The following is a 27,052-nucleotide window of genomic DNA, read 5'->3' as shown; positions in this document are numbered from 1 at the left end:
ACACTTTTTCTCACACGACCCTCAGCCTTTTCCAAAAAACCGCTGTGAGAAAGGTGAGATTTAATGACTGGCTGTAACCGTATCTCACCACATAAAATTGTGCATGCAAAGAAAAAGACAGCTAACTGAGGCCGAGCACGTGCGTAAAATTTGGCATGCTATGTGGTTTAGAGTTTGTTTGAATGAGAACGGTCATATTTGGTGATATCCCCCAATATGAAACTGAATCAGGGCTGCTTGAATATTGTTTCCGATGTGGATGCTCACCTTAACCAAGCTGCAGGGCGATGTGGCTCCCGGGTAACCTGTCCGACAGAAATTAAGACTCGACTTTCCAAAGAAAAACTGCAAACTTTTTCTGCAGACATAAACTGTTAAATTTATTAAACACGTGAAAGATCAAGGAGGTGCGGGGACGCAATGATAAGACTGTTGCTTGTGTGGATCTCATCTCACACATATTTACATATAAAACGTTTCCCTGCAAATAAGACTACTGGTAAAGTAAAAACAATCATGACATGCTTATATGTGTGTGTGCTGCAGTGTAAATTTTGGCATGTTTGCAGGGTAAATAAGGATCTGTGGCCACCATATAACTAAATACTATTACTAATAAATAAAAAACGTATCTTCCCTGGAGATAGATAACTTTTACTAGCAGTGATGTGAAATGAATATATCCAAATAGCAAACTAACTTTGCAAACTGTGCAACCGTCGTGCATCAATGGGAAGCCCGACCTGTGATTTCAGTGCACGCCATCGCGTGAAAGAATCTTCCAAAAACACTCTGGTCTTTTTTCTCTATTATGATCCTTTTCTCTTCTTCTCATACGCTTTGTAGACACTTTTATTCTTACAACCCTCAGCCATATTCAAAGAACTTCAGTGAGAAAGGCGAGCTTCAATGATTGGCTGAAACCGTAGCTCACCACACATATACACCTGAAAGTGCGCATGCACAGAAACATATCACCAGAATGACTGACAGTTAGGAGAGCCACTTTGATCATCCATCCGGCCAAAGAACATCCACCCCCATACCTTTAACGTAAAAAAGTTAAAGTGGGACATATTCAAAAAAGAATCTATGCTGTGAATTTAGTTTAAAGATTTAGTTTTAATTGTTTTTGTTCATGTTTTGTTTCCTTTTGTTTAAAGGAGCAATGGGCCTCTCAGGAGAAAGCATAATGAGCCCAGAAAATAAACTGAGATTGGATGTCAAAGATGACAGCGGCCAAAACAACGAACCACACAAACCAAAGGTAACCATCCTCTCCCCCAGATCCGTCTTTTCAGTTCATTTACTTCTTTGATTTTATTTCTTTTTTTATCATTTGGTTTAGCTTCTTTGATGTAAATGAAGCAAACCAAATCTGATCAGCATATGCTGCCTCAGCTCAGTGGGCTCTTTCTCTGTTGTTTTCTCCTCATATTTAATGATTTGTTTAACATTTACCAATCTTAATGTTTCCCTCGCTTTGTTTTCGCCTGCAGCACTCTTTAGTTGCTGATGTTTTGGCAGCTAGAGTTGCAATAAAGAGGGAGGCAAAGAGACAAGGAGGCGGATTTGGCATGTGCAGTATACATGCGTGCACGCTAAAAGAAGACACACTTTCTGAGTTTTAGTTACCAAACATGCAAAGTTCCCCCTCTGCCTCATTTAACTCATGCACACGTGTCTTTACATACAATGACGACTTCTTATTTTGACCCACTATAGCAGCTTAGCTCAGCTCAGCAACAACAAAACTTTGCTCTTTGCTCTTTTCTGGCCCTCCACCACTCTTGTTTTTGCCTAACAACTCATCTTCAGCACACATACACACTCACGCCTCCATCACAACCACTACACGCATTTTCCCTCCAAATCCCTGTCTTTTCTTTTGCTGATTACGGTAGTAGGGCCTTTTGAATTATTTAAGGCAGACGGAGCAGCCAGAAAGACCTCCAGTGCTCCCAAAAGAGATGATCTGTCTGCCAAGAGAGAGAAAACGAGTTCGATTCAAAAAGAGAGGGGCAAAAAGATAAGGTTTTGCTGACATGTGCGTTCTGAACACAGACAAGAAGCTCTTGTAAGCTGTTGTTCCCAGTTTTGCAGATTCTCTCTCACGCGCGCACACACTGACTTCCACGCACACCCACACTGATTCACCAATACTCACACACTTACACACACTGTGAAGAGCTTTCTATCATTTGATCTACTTTAACTGCGACTGGCAAAATTATTCATAAACTTTTCATATTTGAGCAATCTCACATTTATGCAGGATCTGATGTATTCATTTGTTTTTACTCCGATGCTCCTTTATATGACTATTTCCTATTAACTATTCTCTATAGTTACAACAAACTGGCAACTGTTAAAAAGCAAATTCAACTTGAATATTTTTGAAAGGGTTTCTGCATAATGACTCCTTATGTATAGAAATAAAACCATAAAAAGCTCAAACTTGATCTTGCCTGTTATGTTAAAGCAGTAGCTAATTTGTATAATATTACACTGAATTCTAACACTGGCAGCTGAAAACTGTATTTATACATTTATGCTGAATGAAAATGAAACTGTATATGTCATTAGGTAGGTCATCTAGATGAGATTATGTAAAATTATTACCATTTTGACCTTGCATTACTTAGTTTTTTAAAAGGTGGAAATGCTGTTTCAATTATTAATAAAACTGATTATTTCTCATGCATATCCTGTAATTAAATGCCAACAAGAGCAGACTATAGAGAAGGAAATGTCCACTAGATTTATTAAATTATTTTCAAATGGAAATGCTTTAGGGTTTTTGGTCATAAGAGTATATAAAAATAAGCTGTTTGCAGCCTATTTTTTTTTTCTAACTAAAACTTTGTAAAAGTTGTAAAACAGATTTTTTCTTTTCTCTTACAATGGTCAAAGGGACATTAAAGTATGATTGTTTTTTAATGTAATTTGTTTTGCGAAATAGATTTCTGGCATGCGTGTTACAGAACACCTAAAAATTTAATGATTAGTTCAAAACTGCAGAAAATTCCACAAGTATAAGTTTGATTAATTGTTTAATTTTTAAACTTTTGTTTAATGAAAACAACTCACATTCAAACAGGATGTAAATCTGCTTTATTCCATGTTTTCAACTTGTCATGTTTGTTTTAAGGTCCAAATCTGTTGTTATGAAAAAAAGTCTTAGTCATTCAAACCTTATAGCTGATTATCTTCCCTGGGTGATAAAATTGAAATAAACAGGTTTTAAGGATGTTTATGAAAATCAAAGGCATTTCAAATCGTGTGTATCGTATGTATAGCAGAGCATTAGTTTTTATTCTCCTTGAACCCCAGTCGGCCTCGGCAGATGGCCGCTCACACTGAGCCTGGTTCTGCTGGAGGTTTCTTCCTGTTAAAAGGGAGTTTTTCCTCTCCACTGTCGCTACAAGCATGCTTACTGTGAGGGATTGCCTTCCAGTCAATGAGTCGATGCAATCAACTGGTTTTCCTTAGATAGAAAACTTTGAATCAATTTGACTTGATGATCTGGTTGAATTGTAAAGTGCCTTTAGATAATGTCTTGTGAATTGGCGCTATAGAAATAATTTTAATTAAATTGATTTGAAATTAGCCTTGTATTCAGATACAAAACACACTGCATGTCATAAGCAAGCCTTAATGTGAACATTGGACAGGTCTTATTTATAATTGTGGGTAAATGTCATGTTTCTAAATACATCTGTGCATGCACAAATCTTTTTTTTACTCTCACATTGTTTCTGATTAAAAACTAGTAGGTCTTCTTCACTATAGTGTAATAATAAATCACATCATAAATAAACTACCTGACTTACTTTAATCATCCCAAAGAGAAAGAAAAATAAAATGTTTATTTGTGAATTTTATTAAAGATAAAAACTTGATTTTGCAGATACTCTTCTGGTATATCTGAATATAGAAGTGGCAGAACTTCTTGGATAAACTATAAACTGTATTTCAGATGAAACTGCAGAAGATAGGTGAATAAAATATATATTTTTTTGCTCTAAAGTCTTATTAATGTCTCTCCAACAGCTGCAGGATGGTTACATGAACAATAACAACAGCAGTGTGTCCCAGCCAGCTACTCCAGGCAGCACCCTGCCCGTACCCTCCCCTCTTTCACCCAGTCCTGCCAGCCTGTCTTCCTACCACGGAGATGACAGCGATAGCATCAGTAGTCCACCTTGGCCTCTGAAGACCCCCTCCAGTCCCGTAAGAATTAGAAATCACATTTATTTGTTTGTTTAAATATTGTCTAACTATTAATTTAAAGAGCTTTTAAATCAGAGGTTGGCTTTTAAAGCCTGGTCTTTAAATTTGAGGGGGAGAAAATTGTTGTGAATGAGCTTTGAAATAAACACAGCTTGCACACTGGACAAATTAATCTGAGAAAAAAAGTGTTTAGTTTTGCTAGTTTGTTCAACCAGGGGTCCACTTCACAATGTGTAAATAACAGATGAATTTTTAATGACCCTGACTGGGTGAGTGGGTTGTTTTAGCAGAAGACAGCAGGAGAAAAATAAACTGCAAACTGTACATCGGGTAATACAACATGATGGTGGGTTTTATGCAGTGGCTCACAAAATTATTAAGATGCCTTGAGCTCTTTTGTGTTTTGATAGTTTCCTGTTTAAGAGCATAACAGAGTAGTGTTAAGAATGATGAACTAGAAGGAAAAAGACACATCTTTTTTAATAAAAAAAAGAATAATAGAAGTTTTTTCAACCCCCAGAAAGACAAACATTTATAAAAAAAAAAAACACCTTTTGTGATTATAGATCTGATGTTAGATCTGCAAATCTTCAGGGGTATTTCTTTACCAGATGTCAAGAGATGACGGTTTGTACTGAAACTGAAATCTCGATTGCAATGTAAAGTGTAGTTGACAAAAAAGTTGATTGATTGATTGATTGATTGATTGATTGATTGATTGATTGATTGATTGATTGATTGATTGATTGATTGATTGATTGATTGATTGATTGATTGATTGATTGATTGATTGATTGATGTCTAGACCTGGTCTCTCAAATCATTAATTAGATTAATATTTGGACTTTGACTAAGCCAATCCAACAAACAAATATGCTTTGCTTTAGACAATGTTAATTAAGCTCTAGCTTTGTGTTTTGAGTAAATATCAGGTAAAAGAAAGCCCTCCCTTAGCATGCTGCGGCTACTACCATGTTTTATCATGTGGATACTGAGTCTAGGTGTGGTGTTATTTTTTTTACCATTCATGTAATTGTGCATGTAATGGCATCCATAAAGCTGGTTTTATCCAACCTTGGCTTTTTTGTAAATTGCAATTGAAATTAGTAGCTTTTTTAATTTCTAAGACAGAATTTTTATGCTGTTCTTCCATTAAAGCCAGATTTTTTTTATCAGTTGACCAGCAGACAGTCATCCAGCTGAGCTAAAGATCTGTGCAGCTCTTCTGGACTTTTTTTTATAATCAAAGTATCAGTTTTCTCTCCTTTTTATCTATATGAACCCCTGAACTACTTTGTGTGGGTCTATATGAATTAAATAGAATACACTAAAGCCTTTTAGGAAAAGTTTGGATTGTTTTGAATTTATATGATATCCATAAAATCTTATTAAAAAAAAAACAATTTTTACACTACTGTGTGTGTATCTCTGCAGAAAGCCACTCCTAACTCCTCCATCAGTGGGGAGCGAGTCAGCCGACTCTATGACCTTGGTTCAGAGCCAGAAAGGAGATCTTGGGTGGAGCGCTACCTAACCTTCATGGAGGAACGGGGAACGCCTGTTTCACAGCTCCCTGTTGTGGGAAAGAAGCCGCTGGATCTCTGGAAGCTGTATGTTGCTGTTCGGGATATCGGAGGCCTTGCTATGGTAAACAGCCTCACAGCAGAATTTATGGAATAATATTACAGATTAAGGGAACAGTTTAAACTCAAAATAGCACTTAGTGGCAAATATTTGGCCTTTAAGCATTAAAGTCTTTGTAATCCTCTCATTTGCATGAGTTTTTTTTTATTCTTCCCTCAAGCCAAATTTGCAGGGAATCCAAATAAAACGTCTTTATATACAGAATGTATTTGAAAGCGTGGGGCGTCTATAACAACATGCATTCTTTTTTAAATGCTTCACAAAAGATTTTGAATCTGAAAGAAAAGCTAGAGTGAAGATCAATAAAGCTGAGTTTACCTTGCACTCCATCTCATACCAAATGATGCCAAGTAATTTTCTTCCAAAGCGAAAATGCAGAAAATCTTTAATTTGGCTGCGAGAGTAAATATGTTTTTCCTACTTACTGGAAGAAACTCATCTGGAATAAGAGCATCTAAAGAATTCCAGTATGCTGTGAGGTTCATCCTTGGGATGTGATGTTTTCAAAATAATTTTTATTCCTCAAATTAAACCCAACATGTCAAAACTGTGCAACAATGTTAGGATTGTTTTTTTTTTATTATTGAAATGAGATCACTAACATCATTGCTTGATTCCCTCAATCTGTCAGGTGAACAAGAACAAGAAGTGGCGCGAGCTGTCCGGCACCCTGAATGTCGGTACATCCAGCAGCTCTGCCAGCACGCTGAAGAAGCAGTACATCCAGTATCTGTTTGCCTATGAGTGTAAAATGGAGAGAGGAGAGGAGCCGCCAACAGACAGCAACAGCGGCGGCAGCTTGACTGAAGGGGACAGCAGGAAGCAGGTCAAGATCCAGCCGCCCTCGCCAGGTGAGTCCTGATAACAGAGTGTTGCACTTCTTTTCTTTTTCGTTTTTTAAAGACTCCCTCCCATCTGTCAGCGGCCAGATAACAGGTGCTGTTCATCACACAAGATTTTATCCGTGATCCTCACAGCTGTGTCTGAAATCTGAAGCCAAGCTGCTATGTTTGCAAAGTAAAGGATGGATGGAAATTCTGTTAAAGCAGACCAGATTAAAACAGCATTACATAATAATACAGTTACCCTTATCTGAGAAGGCAAAAGGTTCTAGCACTGCCAGGGCAGAGATACCTGATGTTGACCATTTGGGGTTTTGCACAAGCAATAAAAAGGTCAGCAAAGAAAGATTGATTAAGCCAACTCTACACACAGAGAGGTCTCCATCTCCTTGAAGGTCAGGGTCAGTTTCCCAACATACCTGAAGCAAACGTCTGAACTGATTCACTAGCATGTAACCAAGCTTTTCAGAGTCCTGCTAACGAGTTCATATGTGGGTCACATGTGCTGCAGCATCTAAAGCCTTCAGGACACAAACCCTTAAGTATTAGTGTGCAAATTCAAATGTATCTAAGGCCGTTTCTCAACTTGTGTACTTGTGCGTTCTCATGTGCTTACGTATTTGTGAAACGTCATCAGCCTCAGCCCCAGTACTGCTCCAATTCACAAGACCACAAGACAGAGAACAGACAAAGTCCCTGTAGTTCTTGTCCCTCCCTCTTTACATGCATTAGAGCAGACTTGCCCGTTCTTGAGATTGACAGCTATCCCAGCATGCACTGCGATAGCTGCAGCTTTCAATGGAGCGTTAACAGAGCTCAGCGTATGAAGTTAAAAGTATCCTTTGCTGTTGTTGTTCAATAAAAGTACGTTTTAAGATCATTTGAGGCGAGAACATTATACTTTTAAGCGTCACTATATGGTCCATTTACCGATTCAATAAGTAATTCAAAAAACAAAGACGTTCTGTTCAAAAGTACTTCCAGCCGCCCTGTTTAGCAGTCTAAGGTTACTAACTCAACTATAATCTGTTATTACTACTTACTTTTAGATTTTTTTTTTTTCATTTAAGGAGTTCCAACCTTTAATTTCTGTAAATATCAACATTTAAACCTTTTAAGGAAAGTTTTTTTTTATATATATAAGCTTTAGAATAGAAATCCCTCTGTTTACTTCAGACTGCTCCTGACACCCTACCAGACTAAATATAGACTGACAGTTGTGTGATGTCACTGAGGGAGCCTGGCCGGAGGGCTGGGGTCTGAGTGTGTTTGTGTGAAGCTGGTGGCGGGGAGGGTGGAGTGATTAATGAAGGCTGGAAAGCAGAATGTAAACAAACTCGACCTCTACATCACCTCTCATTCACAAAAGCAGCTCAGCTGACTGATTTTCCTTCTTTTTTTTTTGTACTCCTCCTTAACCCCCCCCCCATCCCTGGATTATGTCACTGACACACATCCAGACTTTCACGCGTACACGCTACTTCCCCCTCTCGTCTGCCAGCTTTTTTTCTCCAGCTAAATGTGGAGCAGAGGGCATTTCAGTTCATTCTCCTTTCCACCTCTCCCCTCCACCTTTCTATGCAGTCGACTGGTCTGCTCTTGAAGAATGACAAACCTTTTAACCTTGGCTGACCTCTGGACTGTTTCCCTCTCCTCCACGTGGGCATGCGTCTGCATATTCATTCGGTCTGACACCGGGATAGCCCAAAAAGAGCTCAGTGACCCGTCTGTGCCCTCTTTTCTCACCTCTGCTCATCATCATGGGACACCATCTACCCCTCAGTCTGTCTCTCCCCTATCTGTCTCCTGTGATGTAGAGGCAGCCGGTATTGTTGAATAATTCAGAATTACCATGAATTTTTAAAGCTTAAGTCTTACGAGGGACTTTTTTTTTTTTCTTAAGGAAACGTGGTACAGGGAGAGGCTGCTAAGGCTATTCCAGTGGAAAAAAAAGACTTTTTACACTAAACGCTCATTAGGAAACTTTCCTATTCCCTCAGTGTCTTTGTCATCTTTTTGCTCAACAGGGTTTCATTTTCCATTCATTCTGGGAATTTGTATCACTTGGTTTTATCTGGCTGGGGGTTGGGGTTGCTGTAGCACCACTAGGTTATAATTTTCCAGTCATCTGAATTAGGAATTGAATTAAATGAGGTGTAATAAGGAAATAGAACCCTTAACCAGTTTTTACCCCTGTCTGGATCTCCAATTTAGTTTAATTTTGGGGTTTTTTTTTTTCAATCAGTGCTATAACTATTCAGGATTTAGGGAGCTGCTGGTAGTTTTTCTTAAACGTTTATTGTTAATGCCCTCTGTGACCTTTTTCGGGGTTTGTTCCCAAATAAAACCTATTCTCATTATGAGTGCGTATGAAATCGTACAAAAAGTTATGCACCGTAATTTTGTACGTTTTGGACGTTTTTTTCGTCGTATGCGCATGCGCATCTGACGCACCATTAATGAATCTAGAATATAAATTACAATTAGCCCTAACCCTAACCCTAAGATATAAAACAGCGAGCAACGTAGTTAGAGACATGAATAAGTGATGATTGCACTGTTTTTCCCAGTTTTACGTCCGTCCGCGGATCTGCTTTTTTTTCTGTCTGCCAGCGCATGCGCGCTGATGTTTTTTTTTTTAGGAAAAACGTCCAAAACGTACGAAAAAGGGTGCATAACTTTTCGTATGATTTCATAAAAACTGATAATGAGAAAATGTTGAATAAAAATGTATGCTTGTAGCCCTTAGGAGTTGTACATTTTCCTGGCAGCTCTTATGATCTATTCAGTTCAACTGAGTTTATTGCTATAGTGCTAATTTACAACGCAACCAGATCATAAAGTCTAACTGATTCAGAGTTTTCTATCCAACACATAAAAAAAATAATGCACCCACTTTTGGCATTTGCTTAATCATATTTAGTATTTAACTTAATTGTTTTATGTCCTACCCCACTAATATAAAACAATTGTGTTAAAGTAACTGAATACGAAGTAAATGCCAAAAACTGTTGCATTATCTTTTTCGGTGAAGGAAAACCAGTTGATTGCATCGACTCACTGACTGCAAGGCAATCCCTCACAGCAATGTTAGCATCTTTAAGTGAAATTTTGAAGTGTGATTATGTTAAATACTTTTGCAAGGCACTGAAGGACAGCTTCAGCTTTGAATAACGTGATGCTCTGCTCTTAGATGACCTAGAATTTTTCTCCTCTCCCCTCCTTGCTGCGTCTTTGCTTCATGTCTCTGTTTCCGTCCTCCCTGTTTTTACGTGGAGCCTTTGCCATGGCTCAGTTCTCATGTTGGGCATCAGTCTGAGTGCTTTGGACATAAGCCCAAAGTTATCTCCCAGATACAGCACCTTGCTGTGATAAAATCTCACATTGTCTGCTTTAACTCAAACCAGCCTCCGTATCGCAGCAGAGGACCGCATGGAGCCCGGCCGCCTCAATCTGCAGCAGTTTGAGGGAGAAGTCAGGGAATCCTTCAGGTTTAGTAATAATGCCTCTCTTGTCTCCCAGCCAACTCAGGTGGCTCCCTCCAAGGTCCACAGACGCCTCAGTCATCTGGCAGCAGCTCTGCAGCAGAGACAGCAGGTGACCTGAAACCCCCTACACCAGCCACCACCCCACTGGGACAAGTCACTCCACTGCCCCCCAACAGGTATATTTATTCATAGCTAACTAAGTAGTTTATGTTTCCAGTAAATTTATGGGTAGTTAGCATTAAATGAGATGAACCAATGTGAGACTTTCGGAATGCAGATACTGATTTTAGCCTGCTCTAATTACAAAATGCTGATCTACTTTCTGGAATACCTGAAAATAACAAATGTGTAAAATGTAACTATAAATTATTTCTGACAATCTGCAAAGTAAAATCCCCCAGGTTATTGGACGGAGGTATCTACAAATTAACCCTACATAAGAATCATTAAAGCATATGTTATCTAATTTTTAAACCCTAATACTGTTTTCTTTTCCTTCGTTTTATTGCACAATATAGAATATAATATAATCAGTTTTTCAACTTATTTCAATGTGATCATCTAGATATAAATGACAGTTGTGTCCAAGTGAATATTCAAAAAGAAAACTCCCAAATTTAGTGTTAATATGTAGATCTTTAGCTGAATTAGTCATATACATTTAGGTACAAAAGCCTTAGCAAGAGTGTTTAGGATCAATTACGTCAATTACGCGTCTCTGTTACACAGCTCTGCAGTTTTCACCATCATGTCTAATTTTATGTTAAAGAGTTGCCTGATTATTGTGGTAAACATTACTAACAAGTTTATTCATTTTCTATACAGACAGTAGACACATAATTTCCTAATCCAACATCTTTCATAACAGTCAGAACTGGAATCTTCTAATAAATAAAACAGCATATATGGACTAATACCTTCAGTTTCCTGATATCTAGCAAACTCTTAACTCCCCATTCGTAGCAGCCGGGTATAGCTGTTTTTGCTCATGTATTACCGTATTTATTTATGTCAAATGCATTTGAGCAGGGAAAATACTTATATTTGTAAGAGCTCTTTATTCTGTCTGTAGACCTCTAGCCAAAAGCTAGATCACTGGCCAAGACCCCAACAAGGTGTTTAAGAAATAAACCTGTAAAATTGATGATACAAATAAACAGAGTTAAAACTATCAAAAAAGTAAGGCTTCATTAGAATTAAGAAGTTAATCAGGAAATCTGTTTTTACAAAGCAAATAATTAAAACCAGCAAAATAAGACTTCATTGAAAAATGGAAAATAGTAATGCATAAAACATGAACATGTTTCTACACAGAGATATTTGTCTCTGTTTGAGATGTTTGTTTACCATGTAAAAGTTCCTAGGTTATTCAGTTATTTAATTACTGGTGGCAAACGTCCAAATCTCTGCTCCTTAAAATAAGAAAGATGTTTATCTAAATGATTCTATAATCTTAACTTTAATTACTTTATCAGAGCTTGTTTTAATTAAAACCTTGAAAGCTATCTGCAACAGTTGTGGGAAGAGTCAAAGCTGACGTTTTACTTTCGCCTCTGAAAATCAGTGCTAGCCATATGGAATGGCATATTTTGAGTATTTAGTAAAAAACATCTTTGAGATTTTTAACACTGTAGTCGTATTTGTAGTTTTCCGCTTTATCTGAGACCGGGTCGCAGGGGCAGCAGTCTCAACAAATTTCCCTCTACTTAGACACCTCCTCTCGATATGGAGGAGTAGTGGCTCTACTCTGAGCCTCTCCTAAATGGAAAGCTCCTCACCCTCTCTAAAGGCTGATTTATACTCGGAAACTATGTTTTCTGAGTAGTTGTCGCAGTGAACAAAACGACGAGGTGCTAGAAGACCGAGGTGCACGAGAAAGCTGGGGCTCTTTTTCGCCCTGATGTCCCTCCGATGTCAGACAAATTTGCCCCTACTTCTTCCTCTCCGCCTCGGCCGTATCTAGAACCACAGCGTATAGCGCAGACTACGCTTCAATATTGAGCTTGTATACGATATCTCGTTTTTTCGGTCATGATCCAGATTTTAAGACCATAGGTGAGGATTTGCCAGAATCCTTTTAAGGCTAGCCGGCAGTCTTTCTCCATGGTCTCTCCAAACTCCTCCCAGGCCAGAGTTTTTGCCTTGGCAACACGCTCGGCCTCCCAATACCTGCTTGCTGCGTCAGGACTCCTTCTCCAGCTTGACATCATCCGTTACTGCTTCTGTCCCCCACCGGGTTTTGGGATTGCTGGCTCGACCACACCTATGGGCAGCCCTGTAGGCAGCCCCGGCAGCCTCCCCAGAATCTGTGAGAAGCTCACCCAGAGGTGGGAGTTAAACAAGAACCAGATGTTACCACTCCTTGGTGATGGGTGGAGAGCTCCACCCCTCTCCCTATCCGAGTCTCCAGGACATTTGTTCGAGGGTCAAAAGATGCGACTACAAAGTTGACCATCAACTTCAAGCTTAGGGTGTCCTGGTGCACTGATGGACATACTTATGTCTGAACATGGTGTTGATTATGGATTGTACATGACTTGCACAGAAGTCCAATAATGAAACACCGTTCGTCCCAGTCACGCCCCTCCAGGTGTCACTGTTCTTTCCCTGATGGCTGTTAAAGTCTACCAGTAGAATGATGGTATCCCTAACCCAAACCCCCCCAAGGACGCTAAGAAGGCCTGGTACACCGTGCTGCCCTTCAACCTGTATGCTGAAACAACAGTCTGAGGGCAAAGGGATACTCTTATCAATGGGGGTAAACTCAAACATGAGATGGCTGTGCTGGGGGGGAGACAAGCAGACTTACCCCCTGCCCTCCTGCTCTCCCCACAGGCCACTCAGCTGTAGAAGATAGCCTCTCTTAAGTTGTGCTTTAACATATTTTTTTTTACGGTCGTTAAAGACACTTAATGGAAAATATTTTTTTAAATATTGGTCTCAGTTTGGAATGAGTAACACTTTAGCCATAAAAACAGTGATTTTAACTGCATGTAAGGTGAAAAAGACATTCTTTTTAAGTCTATCATATGTTATTCATTCAACTATCAAGAAATTAAATTCCTAATTTTTGTTCTCCTGTATTGTCCAGGAGCAGTGTAAGCGTGCAGGACCCCTTCTCTGAGGTGAGCGACCCAGCCTTTCAGAAGCGAACAGGCAGCCTGCCCCCCTCAGCTCCGTACCAGCAGGCCCTCGGCATGCCTGACATGATGATGAGGATGCAGTATGATGCTAAGGACCCCTTCGCAGGGATGAGGAAGAGTGAGTGGGATGGACGATGTTGTACCAAAAAAATCTATATTACGATTTGGTTACACACTTTCATATTTTTTTACATTTTTTGAACCTCAGGTTGTGTTATTTAGACACAAAACTTTAACTGATTTCAAATGTTACTTGTGATGGATGGAATTTAAAAAACAGATGTTTGACATTTTAAAACTTTACCCTTAAACTTTCTGTAAACATGCACACCTCTTTGGCAAAGTTAATCACTAGTCTTGGAGCCATTGCTCTTTTTTCTGCCTTGTTGGTCTAATTCATTATTAAATCGCCATGTCTCCTCAGATCAGGATATATGTGTGTGTTTTATTAAACAAATAAATAAAGGGATTGTTTGCAGCATCACTCATCCCTTTTATCAAAAACATGAGCTATCATGAGATCTTGTTACTTAGTCTTTGTCTCCATTATTCCACTCATTGCATTTTATTGCAGTTTTTCCTTCTTCAAACCTTTAATCCCTTGAATCCTGCTGAGATGCACCTGTTTTGACCAACCTGTGTTTTAGTGTTCAGAAGAAAAATGTAGATTTTCCTGGAAAGAAATGGCAGCTCCTCTAAAAAATGAGGAGAATGAAGTCTGAATGAATAATATGGTTGATGGCAGCTGCATAACAACACACAGAACAATAGGGCTAATAAGATGGACTGGGGAGTATTCATAGAGGGATGCTGCCCTCTAGTGGTAGATTAATGGTATTATTATAACATTTCTTTTTATTTTACTGCTTTATATTCTTGCAGTGGCAGGAGCTGATCCATATATACCAAGCCAGATGTCCAGTGGAGGTATGCAGGACTTGTACAGTCGGGCCCCATCAGGCCTGAGCATGAGCCAGCGCTCCCAGTATCCATATGGACCAGGCTATGACCGCAGGTAAAATCGCACAATCACAGACATTAACCAGCCAGTGTTGGGCAGATTTTATCATACAGTCATTATTATTATTATTCCAAAAAAAGTTTAAAAAACAATCCACTGGACTTTGATTCCAAGTTTGAAGAGAATTCGCTTTTCATCCAGGAAACGTTTTCATTTCAACACTCCAGAAAATTGAAATCTAAATAATTCATTTTTTCTTAAAATAAGTGCATTTCGTCTTGAATTGAGGGAGTAAGTGAGACACTTTGCCAATTTCCATTTAAAATAACAAAATAATTGCATTTTCTTATTTCAAGAGCATATTATCTATTTTTTTAAAGTAAAAATACTCAAAATAATCATTCCATTGGCAAATCATTTTATTTACCTAGTCAAAGTAAGGGTAAATTTCTAGATCATTTTTGTAGTGAAAATATTAGAAATAGCGTCAAATTCTCTTTTAAGATGTGTCTGGAAAGGCAGCCAGACAGGTAGAAATAACCAAATAAATAAAACTACCTATACATTCAAAGTTTGAGGCTTTGAATTTCTCAACTGTATTTTGCATAAATGTAGGTGGTCTGTTAAGCATGACTTGTAGTCTTGTTTAATTCTTAGACCTGACCATATGATGGGGATGGAGGGAACCATGGGGCCTCCTGGAGGTCAAAACAACATGGGACACTCGAATAGTGAAGGCAACATTTATTCTCCCAGCAGATACTCTTCACAGCAGAGGTCAGCAGCTTTATTGTGGATTTAGCAGTAATTTCTTATTTAAGACTTACAGTCTGTCAATAGATGAGAACTTTGCTTTGACTTCTGTATTTCAGACATGACGGCTATGGGCAGCAGTATCCCAGCATGCCGTATGGGATGCATCCATCTGGGATGTACCCACAGCAACAGGTGAGACACAGCACTGTTAGCTGCTATTTCATACCCAAGTTCACTGTCTTCATGCCTCCTGAAATGTGATACTGCCATAAAAGAGTGTTAAACTTTTTAGCCAAAATCTGGACAACTTTGACAAGAAAGGTTTGGAGTAGCTTATGAATTAATAATGTAAAGTCATGAAATACAGAATACTGTATTTAATTATTTAGTGTTGGCTGTTTTGGAAAGTCTGACAGTAAAATTTAAAAGATATATATATATATTCTTTGACATACTGTAGTACATAAAAAAAGGAATTTGTGCTGTTTTTGCTGTTGTACTGTTGCCAAGATCCAGTGTGCATGAATTGGCCCTTTGCAGCGGTGACATTTCAAGACTATAATTGTGTTATAGGAGAAAACAAAATACTTCATCAACCACCCTAGATGAGATCTAGGAACGAAAAAAAAAAAAAAAGGTTTAAACAGTACCCTTTGAGAGACTTATGCAAAAAGACCATGTTGTTTTATTCTCCATTTAAAATGTACTTTTATGGAGGTAAAGATCATAAACGGTTTATGTTATATACTTTTTCCGGATCACTATCAGGGCAAGGCTGAACAGATATGAAGAGCTCTAGAGTTAAGGTCTTCCAGCACAGAAAGTACTATTTGGTATAAGTAAGGTCTGCCAGTCGGTCATACTTTTTGTTAATCTCTAGATGACCTAGTACTCCAAATATTTTTAAAATATCGTTTTTCTCTTGAAGAGCTCGGTTTTAACAAGGATCAGACTAAATGGTGCAGAAAATCCATGGCAAAAACAGACAGGAGTATTTTAAATGCCTCAGTAGTACAGCTGAAGAAATATCTTTCTGTGTGACTTGAAGGTTTAATTCAATTAATTTCAGTTTATTTCTATAGCACCAATTCACAACACATGTCATCTCCAGGCACTTTACAGTTCAACCAGATCATACAGTCAAATTGAGTCAAAGTTTTATATCTAAGGAAAACCAGTTGATCGACTTATTGACTCGAATGCAACCCCTTACACTAAGCATGCTTGTAGCAACAGTGGAGAGGAAAAACTCCCTTTTAACAGCAAAAAACCTCCAGCAGAACCAGGCTCAGTTTGAGCTACTATGAGCAAAAGCAGAGAGAGCATAATGTTAGAGATTGAACTAACAGATTCTCCAGAGTTTAGAAAAGAGAGTAAAGTAAAAACCACTTGTCTAAATGTGCTTACATTTCTGAAAACCTTACATATATCCAAAGCTATTTTAACGTTAATGGCATTTATTTCAGGATTGGGCCTGTGTGTTTTTTTTCTGTGTACTAACAAGGACTTTGCTCAATCAGGGCTACAAGCGACAGTTGGATGGAATGTACGGTCCCCCGCCCAAAAGACATGAGACTGAAATGTACGCCATGCAGTACACCAACCAGCAGCCAGATGTGTACAATCACTACGGGGGTGGGTACTCAGGCCCTGAGTCTAGACCCATCCAAGGACAGTTCCCTTACCCCTACCATCGAGACCGAATGGCTCCATCTGGCCAGAACCAGCACAGTATGATGGGTGGGGGGCCAACCTCTAACCATGCTGCTGAGGGACCAAACATGTGGCCTTCGAGAACAGATCTAAGCTATCCCTACCACGGCAGACAGGGGCCAACGTCCCAAATGCAGCCGTATGGCTCTGTCTGCAGGGATGACATGGAAGGTCGCTCCGCACAGGACCAGTGGCACCGTCAGCTTCCCTACATGTCATCCTCAGGCGGCATGGCCTCCATGTCATCACGCCATTCATCCTATTCCAACCCTCCATCCATGACCAACCACTTGCCTCGAGCGCCCAGCCCAGGGGCCTTTCAGCGCTCGATGGAATCTCGAATGTCACCCAGTAAAGCCCCTTTCATGTCCCCCATGAAGATGCCTAAGCCAGGGATGGCCATGATGGGCTCACAAGCCAGTGGACCAATGTGTCAGTTTCCTCCTCATCTGAGGAGGGACCTTAACTACCCTCCAGGGTCAGTAGAAGCCACAATGCCAATCCTCAAGCCAAAACGCAAGCTCACATCAAAGGACTGTGGTAAGACATTTCATTGATTGTTGAAATTACCTCATTTTCTGCTTCTCATTGATCACTGCATACCTTTAATTCCTATTGTCTGGATTCCAGGGACGCCTGAAGCCTGGCGCGTTATGATGTCTCTGAAGTCCGGCCTACTGGCAGAAAGCACATGGGCTTTAGACACCATCAACATCCTGCTGTATGATGACAGTACAGTGGCCTCCTTCAATCTTTCTCAGGTAAAATCACTACAAGCCACATGATGACCACAAAGGTTCTGATTTCAGATTGTTTTATTTGTTATTGTTTTTGTAAAACTTCACCTTCAAGTAAAGATTTTTGTGCTGTTTCAAAATATATATCGGAAGAAGAATATTAATTAATTACATTAGAAAAAAGATCATTTTTTATCTAAAACTGGCCTTATCTATAACTTATCACAGAGCTGACATTTGAAACTATATCATTTTGAATTACTATTTAGTAATCGCTGCAGTTACAGATTTTGGGCTGCATATTCCAAAGCAGCACCTCAATGTGACCCACAAAATAATAGTGGAAGAGACTTGGAGAAGATGACAACTAAATAAAATATATTTTTCTCTTTCCAAAAGAAAATACAAGATCACACAAAAATGGATGAGCAGACGTTTTATCCATTTACTTGTGCTTTTATCTCTACATTTTCAGCATAAATATGTTTCACCATTCTGAATTGTTTATCAAATTTAGATTCCTGAAGATTATCTTAAAAGTCTAGTGTGAATGCTGAACTCCACTTCAGGACCTCTTGTTCCAGAATGTGTGGATTCTTAAGGGCTGCTAAAATATGCAATTCCAGTATTTATCAAATTTAAATGAATGATAAATCATAAAACAAGACGTTTCCATAGATTCAAGCCTTTCTGTTATCTGCAGAAATCCTCGCTCTCTCTAGGTGTTTAATAGCCAAATAAATACAAACATGTTCAAGAAATCACAGTCTCATGTGAGCATTTGCTTACATTGACTCTGTGTTTAAATACCTCATTTACAGATACCTAAATTCATAGTTAAAGAGTATTGTTGTCATCCAGACCTGGAAGCTCAGTATAGTCCACTTGCCGATTAGATTAAGATATATTTTTTGAGTTTCAGCTCGGTGATCACAGATAAGGGCTAGTCCATTTTAAAATAAGCAGATGCCAGTTCACAGCCTTATTTATGCATTACCAGAATAATTGGATTACATCATAAACGATTAAGTCGATTTACAATCTTTTTAAACTCTGATCTAAAGACAGTTTATCATTAGAGTATCATTGCTGTTAAATTAAAGTTCGGCTTTAGTTTAGATACCATAGTTTGCATTTTTATTATGATAGAACTATACTTTATTTGTCATAGACACAAGATTGTGCCTTCTTCGCTGATTTTCTTCTATCTTTCTTTGACCAGCTGCCAGGATTCCTTGAGTTAATCGTTGAGCACTTCCGACGCTGCCTGATTGAGATTTTCGGAATCTTGGAAGAATTTGAGGTTCGCACAATAATTCCCAAAAGCCAACTAGATACTGGTTCAATGCAAAATGAAGACACTACCCATGACAAGGAAGCAGACTCTGCAATCCTAACTGGACCTAAAACATCTCCAGCAGCAGAAATTCAGGAGAAGCAAACAGGCGATACAGATGAGAAAAGACTACCTGTCACTGAAGAGAAGGCTGAGGTGCGGAATAGGAAGCAGGATCCCAATACAACCAAGAATAAAGAGAACCTGAATAAAGAGCAAGAAGGAAAAGAATTGGAAGTAGTGGACGCACATGAAATTAAAAAAGAATTTCCAGGTGGGCTTCCAGCGGTTTCAGAATCCAAACCTAAACAAGCCAGTAAATATGATAAACTCCCAATCAAGATTGTGCACAAAGATGACATGATTGAAGACATAACGGAGCGCTTGGGGTATGTCTCTGAGTTTGACAGTGGGCTGTTACACTGGCAGGCGGGTGGAGGTGACTCCACTGCACACATTCAGACACACTTTGAACTGCGAACTGATCCCTCAGCCAGGGATGGTACAAGAACATTGGATGAAAGCCAAGCAGAAAACAAGATAAAAGAGGGAAACAGGAAACCACTGAAACATATCACTGCAACTATTGACGATGTTTTGTGTGCCAGGGTTGACGCCCTGTCATATGCCCACCCTGCTCGATCATTGCCATCTTACCCATTCAGGGTACATCTGGACGGAGAGGATGACCATATTACCCTTCTGGAGGATGAACCTCGGTGCCTGGACGAAGCTCCACTCTGCACAACTTCCTCCTGGCAGGACTCTCTCTCTAAGAGGTGCCTTTGTGTTTCCAACATCGTCCGGAGTCTGTCCTTTATCCCTGGGAACGACATGGAAATGTCTCACCATCCTGCCCTCGTTCTCCTCCTGGGCAGGCTGCTTTTGCTGCACCACGTTCACCCAGAGAGGAACCGGTCAGCACCAAGCTACCAGAGGGACGTACAACAGGAGCAGGGACTGTCTAGTGGCAAACAGGAGTGGTGGTGGGAGTGCCTGTGTCTGCTCAGGGAGAATGCCATGGTCACACTTGCCAATGTTGCAGGACACCTTGATCTATCAACCTATTCGGACACCATTTGCCTCCCAATCCTGGATGGCCTTCTTCACTGGATGGTTTGTCCCTCAGCTGAAGCCCAGGACCCGTTCCCGTCAGGAGCTCCGCACTCTCAGCTCACTCCCCAGAGGCTGGTGCTGGAATGCCTCTGCAAGCTTAGCATCCAGGATGGCAACGTGGACCTCTTACTGGCCACGCCACCTTTCAGCAGACAGGAAAAACTCTTTGCTGTCTTGGTCCGATATGTTGGTCAGAGGAAGGCGCAGGTGTACAGAGAGATGGCGGTGGCTGTTATCTCACACCTGGCACAGGGAGACCCCACTGCAGCACGAGCCATCGCCTTGCAGAAGGCTAGTGTGGGTAACCTGGTAGCCTTCTTGGAGGATGGTGTCAGTATGGCGCAGTACCAGCAGAACCCTCACAGTTTGCTACACATGGGACCCCCTCCAATGGACCCACCCAGTGTAAACATGATGTGCCGGGCAGCTAAGGGTCTGTTGGCCATGGCTAAAGTGGAAGAGAACAAGAAAGAGTTTGTACTGTACGAAAGCAGATTATTAGACATCTCCATATCCTCAGTGCTCAACACAGGAGTGGTCGCCATTGTTTGCCAAGTTCTCTTTCACTTAGGAAAATTATGACAGGACTCAGATGGCACACAGTACGGCTGAAGAGATATCTGTGGTTTTCTATTTTTATTTATCAAAATGACAGAACATGTTTGTGGGATTTTTTTTAAAAAGAAATATCTGCATTAATTGTGTCTATATATGTATAGCCTCTGAGCCCTGTTGAAGAAAAACAGGTTAGGGACATGAAAGGTCATTTTAATACAAATATTTAATACCTGCTGGTGATTGATGATTTATTTTTGTTTTTCTGTTGTTTACCTTTTCAGCCAAAGCTGCCACCAGATGTTGGTGCTGAAATGCATGTTTCTTTGAAAGTTAATGAGCTTTTTTTTTTTTCAGTTTTATAAATATGAACATGCTCCTCAACATTTTTGTTGATAAAAAAAAAATATTTATTTAAGACGTGACACTGTACAGTTGTTTGAACATTTTTGCCAACAGCTGTGTGGAGGAAGGGCAGGGGGGAAATCAAAACATAAACTTTTAAAATTGAGATGCTTTTCTCTTCGTCGCTGGAAGATAAATTGTGCAATAGGACCAGAGCAAGTTGTCTCTTTCTTTTTTGAAAAATGGGAGGATGTGAAAGTTCAAGTAGCTGCAGTGCAAGCTTCAGGCCATGGTGAGGCAGCATTGCACCAGCCAAATAACAAAGGAGCTTAGCATCTGTCACAAACACACTTTCTAATTTATCAGTCATAGCCTCAATGATTTCACTGATGATCTTTGTGTTTAGCCAAACATGTGTGTTATGTCTGTGTTTATCATCAGTGTGTATTTAAAACTTTGTGCAATGGACGCACACGACTCTTTTGGTCTCTATCGTGCATCAAGGCAGAGGGGGGTTTCAGGCTATTATAACAAATTATTTTATTGTTGTTCAAATTTCTTAATGTTATTATACATATTTTGTTTATTGGGTCAGATATTTGAACATCCCAGATGTACCCAATGTTTCAATGTAAAAAAAAAAATAAAAAAGAATCTTGTATGCATTGTATTATAGCTGAGAAAACAATCGCTTTGGTAATTAAAATGTGAAAGTGCCAAGGTGAGAGAATAACTACCACTACATAAAAAACAGAACGTATTTCTTTTTGTTCTCCATTCACATTAATGGAAATATTTTTTAACTTTACAAAAAAAAATAAAAACCCACATGAAAAGAATTGTCAAAAGAATATCCTGAGAGCTCATTGTAAAATTTGCCTTTTTTCATATGACTTCTTGTCTTTTCCTTCTGTAAACACATTTATACTCTGTGCTGCACATGTCACAAATAAATGTATGATCGTTAAGCACTGGAGACGTTGCATTATGTCCTGACAATCTTAGGCCAATAAACAGAAATCGACTGCTTACTTCAGATGCAATTTATTGCCTTTTTTTCAAGTGTCTTATTAAGGACAACTGGTTTTTAAAGTGAAGGTAACAAGAAGTATTTAGGATCTCCTATGCTGTGTGTTTTTTTTTTTTTTTTTTTTTTCAACACAAAGTGGCTTCTTGCTGTAAACCACATGGAAAAAAAGAGTGTTTATTCTAATTGATAAAGATCTAAAGGTTTAATTTAGCCCAAAGGAATAGATAATACAAGAACGGAGTTTGAGAAAGGATTAGTTTTTGAAAATCTATCCTAAATACCGACACAGGAAAATCTGTTCTTCCCATCATTGGCAATTGGAATAACAAAAGTTGGACAATTTGTTGATTGGTTAACTCACTGATTGATTGATTGATTGATTGATTGATTGATTGATTGATTGATTGATTGATTGATTGATTGATTGATTGATTGATTGATTGATTATTGAATGATTTAATAGAGACAATGAAAGGCAGCTATGGAAGAGAACCTGATATGGGCTGCAAAAGACTTGAGACCAGCACAACAGAACACTAAAAATTAGTGAGATTTAAACTGGATTGCTTTAGATAAAACTTATTAATGTTAAAATAAATAAATATAAATAAACTGCATTGAATTGAAAATGCAACATTAAAAGCCCAGACCAAACGTTTATTGAAATTATGAGGAAAGATTTTCTGTATACTGACACAATAAGCCCCAAATATTTTTTTTTTTTTTTTATGACTTGAACTTTATTTAGATTTTAACAAAATAAAACATACAAAGTATACCATGTTGCACATTATACCAATTGGGTATGCGAGCACTGAGAACAAACAATATAAAGCAAAACAAACCATAAAATAAAATAAAGTAGAAAAAATAAAGATGCCAACAATGCACTTATCCAAGGTTACAGCAGACATTAGTGATTAAGGTTGATCTGAGCTAGAAACGTCATTGATCGGTGTAGGAAAAGTAGGGGGCCCATTTGTTATTATAATCATCTACTCTATTTAACAGTCTGTATGATAATCTTTCAAATGCTGCCAGTTGTCCAAGTGCGGTGTGCCACTGGGTGAAAGTAGGTGTTGATGGGGCCTTCCACTCCCTCACTAAAAGTTTTCTCCCCAGCATGATGGCTGTCTGTACCCACTGTGCAAGAGAGGAAGGCAAGTAATTCAAAACTGAAGGATCTGGGATCTCCCAGTACATAAAGCTTGCTAGTAAAAGGAATGCCCTGACCAACTACCCCCTCCACAACAGTGTGAACAGAGGACCAATACACCTGAACTTTAGGACATCCCCAGAGCATGTGCAAAAGTGTGCCACTATCATGCTGGCACTTCCAACAGGCATCAGAGTCTGCTAATCCCACTTTATGCAATCTAGAAGGTGTCCAGTATATGCGGTTCAGGATTTTAAATTGGACCAATCTAGAACGTAGTTCTCGTGACAACTTTGTCATATTCCCAAGAATTTTATTCCACTCCTCCTCTGTAAAACAAGATTCAAATCAGTTTCCCAGGCTCTTTTAAGGGACAGCATATTGAGATCTGAGGATGACAATAACATTTTATAATAGACTGAGGCCTCGTGTCCGCGTCCAAAAACATTTTTAATGTGCTCCAGAGTATCACAGCACAAGGGGGGCTTTGTGGGTGAGTCAAATGTATTTACCATCAAATGTCGTAATTGCAAATATTTCCAAAAATCCTGCCGGGGTAGATTAAAGTCTTGTGCGAGTTTTTTCAAAAGATTTCAATACACTGTTGTCGTATAAATCACCCAACACTTTTATACCTTTCTGATACCAGGTCTTCCAAAAAAATGGTGACTTTGCTATGCAGAGTTTGGGGTTATGCCAAATACCAGCAGACCGGTTGAGGTGGGGGTCAAATCTAAAAAATTTTGACATTTTCTTCCATACTGCTTTCAAGTGAGACAGAATAGGGTGTGACTGGTTAAAAGGGCCAAGATTAGTTGATAGAGTATAGAGCAAGCCCCAAATATTTAAGTTTCAGCAAAAATGTTCCTTCAATGTTGGCCTCTTATGTGCTAAAAAAAACATGTAAATTCAACCATTCAGATTTATTCTCTATAATAAATTGTAAAAATACTGTAATAAATTATCTTTATTTCAATTTGTATTTCACAGAAGGTATATCACAAATGATATTTGATTAAAAAGGTTGAAGTTTGATCATTTAACAAAAAAATGCTCTAAGAAGATAAATACATTTTGTAAGGCACTGTAAGAATAATGATGATAATATTAACCATACTGAATCATTTTTTTCAGCATACAACTTGATTTAATTGTATAATTTTAATAGTTTTTCTTAAGAAAAGCAACACAGATATGTGGTGGGCGCATCGGGAAAAAAAAACTTAATGATTTTCCCTTTTCAGCCTCTATCTTAAATAAGTAGTTGTGTTTTTTTGTATTTTTTTATTTTTTTTTCAATCATCCGCATGAATAGAACTGCTAATGTTAATCGACTCAAACAATCTGGATATTAATAATAAGCTTCATGGTCCTGTTATGCTACTTTAATTACAGTATTTTAATTTGCTCTGTTGTCATGGTTAATCCAGCTTTTGCTGCAGAAATGAAAAAGATGATATTTTTGTGGTCAAGTTTCATTAAAACTTGGTTAGAATGTTCATGGCAATGAGTTGCACTATAAATATAACAACAGAGCTGTTTCTATTCTAATTTAGATATCCTTCTTAGAACAGAGTGGAATGATCGTAATCCTCATGGTTAGAGCAAACAAAAGACTCAGTTCAGTCTCATAATGAATCTATTTAATTAAATCAGATAACTAGTAAAACAATCACAGCCATGAGTAAAACAATCCATTGTGCTTTGAGGGAGTTTTTAGTGATAAATTAGCACATAGTCATGCAAACTATGAAGTTAAAACTAAAGGATTCATCTGGATTGTTGTTTTTTGTATGGATATATAAAATCTGAATTAAGGCAAGACGTTTATTCTCCACATTTTATTTTTCTTTTAGCTAAATCTAAACTTTCCACCTACCTGAAGGCTATATCAGGGACACAGTAAATGTGTTGGAAGATTCCCTCGTCAACTTAAAATAAATTCTTTAACTTATATAAAAAGATGTGGTGGAAAATGTTCTTGTACAAAATGTTCTTGTACAAACCATGCTCATTCTGAAAAAGCAGTGGCAGCATCATGCTGGGGGAATGATTTATTCAGCAGGAACATTAAGGTTGATCAGGCTGGGTGGAAGAAGACAGATTTGTAGTTGACAAATACATGAAATTGATTCATCTTCAAGTAGGAAAAAATGAACATTCAGAAAGATATACACAAAATATTATATTTTATAACATAATATTTATTAATATATAATATAGAATATTTAAATATTAAAATGGCTGATAGACTAGATTGGATAGCTGCTTTTTATAAGCATCTTTATATAATTTATAGTGTTTTGAAACCTAAAGTAATTACAAATTTTATTTTATTTAAAGTGAATAAAGGCAGTTAAACACCTTAGAATAAAAATGAACCCTAAAGCTTTTAAATGCTCTTTCCTTCACATCAAAAGTATATGCTGCGCTACTTCATGACTGTCTGTTACATAAAATAACAAACAAAAAAACATACACATAGATGTATGTGTGATTTTTGGTTACAAAAAGTGTCTAATGGAGAAGAATACTTCTGCAAGGTAACTTAATTGTTATCTGACCCTCACATCAGCTTATATTGCTAATGATACACAGCGCTTTAATGTTCAAATATCCTAATATTTTGGGAAAATGCTCATTTTATCATAAAGTTATAAATTTTCTTAGAAATGTCTCCTGCTTTTGTTGGAGGTTGGCATCTACAGATTGCTCTCCCTAAGCCCAGGGAGATACAGACATCAAGCCAAGCTAATTTAAAGCTGCCTTTTAATGATACTTTAATATTTTTGCTGCTGGCCATGCAAACGATGGAAAGTCTGCTCACAGGCTGTGATCTAGTCAGGCTGCTAGATTAAAAAGGCTTGCAATCACTTATCCTCCTTTAATCACAATTTGCAGACTCTTTCTACTAAATTTAGAGCTAATTTGAGAGTTGATTTACACTGTGGAGAAAAATAAATGTCTTTGCTTCCGGGCATCTGTTTGGACAACCTGTACTATTTTCTCTTGTGTGTATCTGCACATAAAAAAGAAGTATATTGTATAATGTGAGTTCCTGTGTTGTTATGAAGTCTTGGAAGCCAATGATACGTGGAAAACTACCCTTACTGCTATGAAAGGCTGAGTCATAGAGCTCTGACAGGATAGATGAGGTGGCTGTAAGGAAGACAGGTCCACCAAGTCCAGAAGCGAACCTGCTTGGGGACAATGTTTTAGATAAAAAGAAGAGCCTGATCTCCCTATATAATAAAGTAAAATGGTTGCAGTCATGTGTTCACCAAGAGCTGATTAACTTACTTGTGATACGGCCTTGAAAAACATTTTACACTTGTGTTCCTGCACTGAGCTTGATGCATGTGCATGGAAAACACTTCTACTGCCATTAACCTGACACTGCTTAACAAATCTCAGTCTAAAAGCATTAGTATGAAGGGCCAGGTGATCATTAGCAACCATCAAGAGCTTCTAAAGCTTTTAAACAGACTAAGCTCTGATCTGCAAAGTCCTAAATGGTGAGAGCTAAATTGTGAAAATAAAACATTTCATGTGCAATAAGTGGTGTGTTGCAAGCAATCTACAATGACTAACAGATAACAGTTGCAAAATTCTGATCTATTTAAATTAGGAACTTGTGTGTCCTATTTAAGGGTTATATTAAAGTGTTTTGTTTAAAAAAAGAAGGTGAAAAGGGGTTGGTTTACCAGCAGAAGTCCTCAAATGACAAAACAAAAAAGCAAAACAAAACACAAAACTGTTACATTATTTTATCACCAGCGATCATCATTCCTTAACCTGAATAACAAGGAAGACGGGTTAAAGTAGTTTGTTTTAAGCACCACAGATGTGTGAGCAGTAGACATACAGAGGGAAGCTATTTATTTAATAAATAACACTGATCAGTACACAGAAATATGAAAATAGCACCATCATATCCATCAGTGCTACAATTTGTTGCATGAATTAGATTCTGTAAAAAAGCAATTTGCTCCAAAGT

At 38.4% G+C, this 27,052-nt stretch overlaps 1 protein-coding gene across 1 annotated transcript in view; it reads left to right on the top strand.

Moving 5' to 3' along the window:
• LOC119790236 (AT-rich interactive domain-containing protein 1B-like) overlaps positions 1–21,900 on the top strand; it is a 261,129-nt gene extending 239,229 nt beyond the window's left edge. The window contains exons 10-21 of the mRNA XM_038295693.1: positions 1,164–1,267; positions 4,054–4,233; positions 5,668–5,880; positions 6,509–6,728; positions 10,242–10,383; positions 13,299–13,468; positions 14,233–14,365; positions 14,969–15,088; positions 15,184–15,259; positions 16,588–17,320; positions 17,411–17,541; positions 18,740–21,900. Of these exons, the coding sequence (XP_038151621.1) occupies positions 1,164–1,267; positions 4,054–4,233; positions 5,668–5,880; positions 6,509–6,728; positions 10,242–10,383; positions 13,299–13,468; positions 14,233–14,365; positions 14,969–15,088; positions 15,184–15,259; positions 16,588–17,320; positions 17,411–17,541; positions 18,740–20,551 (4,034 nt within the window). The 3' untranslated portion in view covers positions 20,552–21,900. The remainder of the gene's footprint in view (positions 1–1,163; positions 1,268–4,053; positions 4,234–5,667; positions 5,881–6,508; positions 6,729–10,241; positions 10,384–13,298; positions 13,469–14,232; positions 14,366–14,968; positions 15,089–15,183; positions 15,260–16,587; positions 17,321–17,410; positions 17,542–18,739) is intronic.
• Positions 21,901–27,052: the final 5,152 nt, after the last annotated feature.

This window comes from Cyprinodon tularosa, unplaced genomic scaffold, assembly GCF_016077235.1.
Source record: "Cyprinodon tularosa strain WSP-4 unplaced genomic scaffold, ASM1607723v1 ctg359, whole genome shotgun sequence".
Taxonomy (NCBI): Eukaryota; Metazoa; Chordata; class Actinopteri; order Cyprinodontiformes; family Cyprinodontidae; genus Cyprinodon; species Cyprinodon tularosa.
Note: the sequence above shows the minus strand (reverse complement) of the source record. Positions and strands in the feature narration are given on the sequence as shown.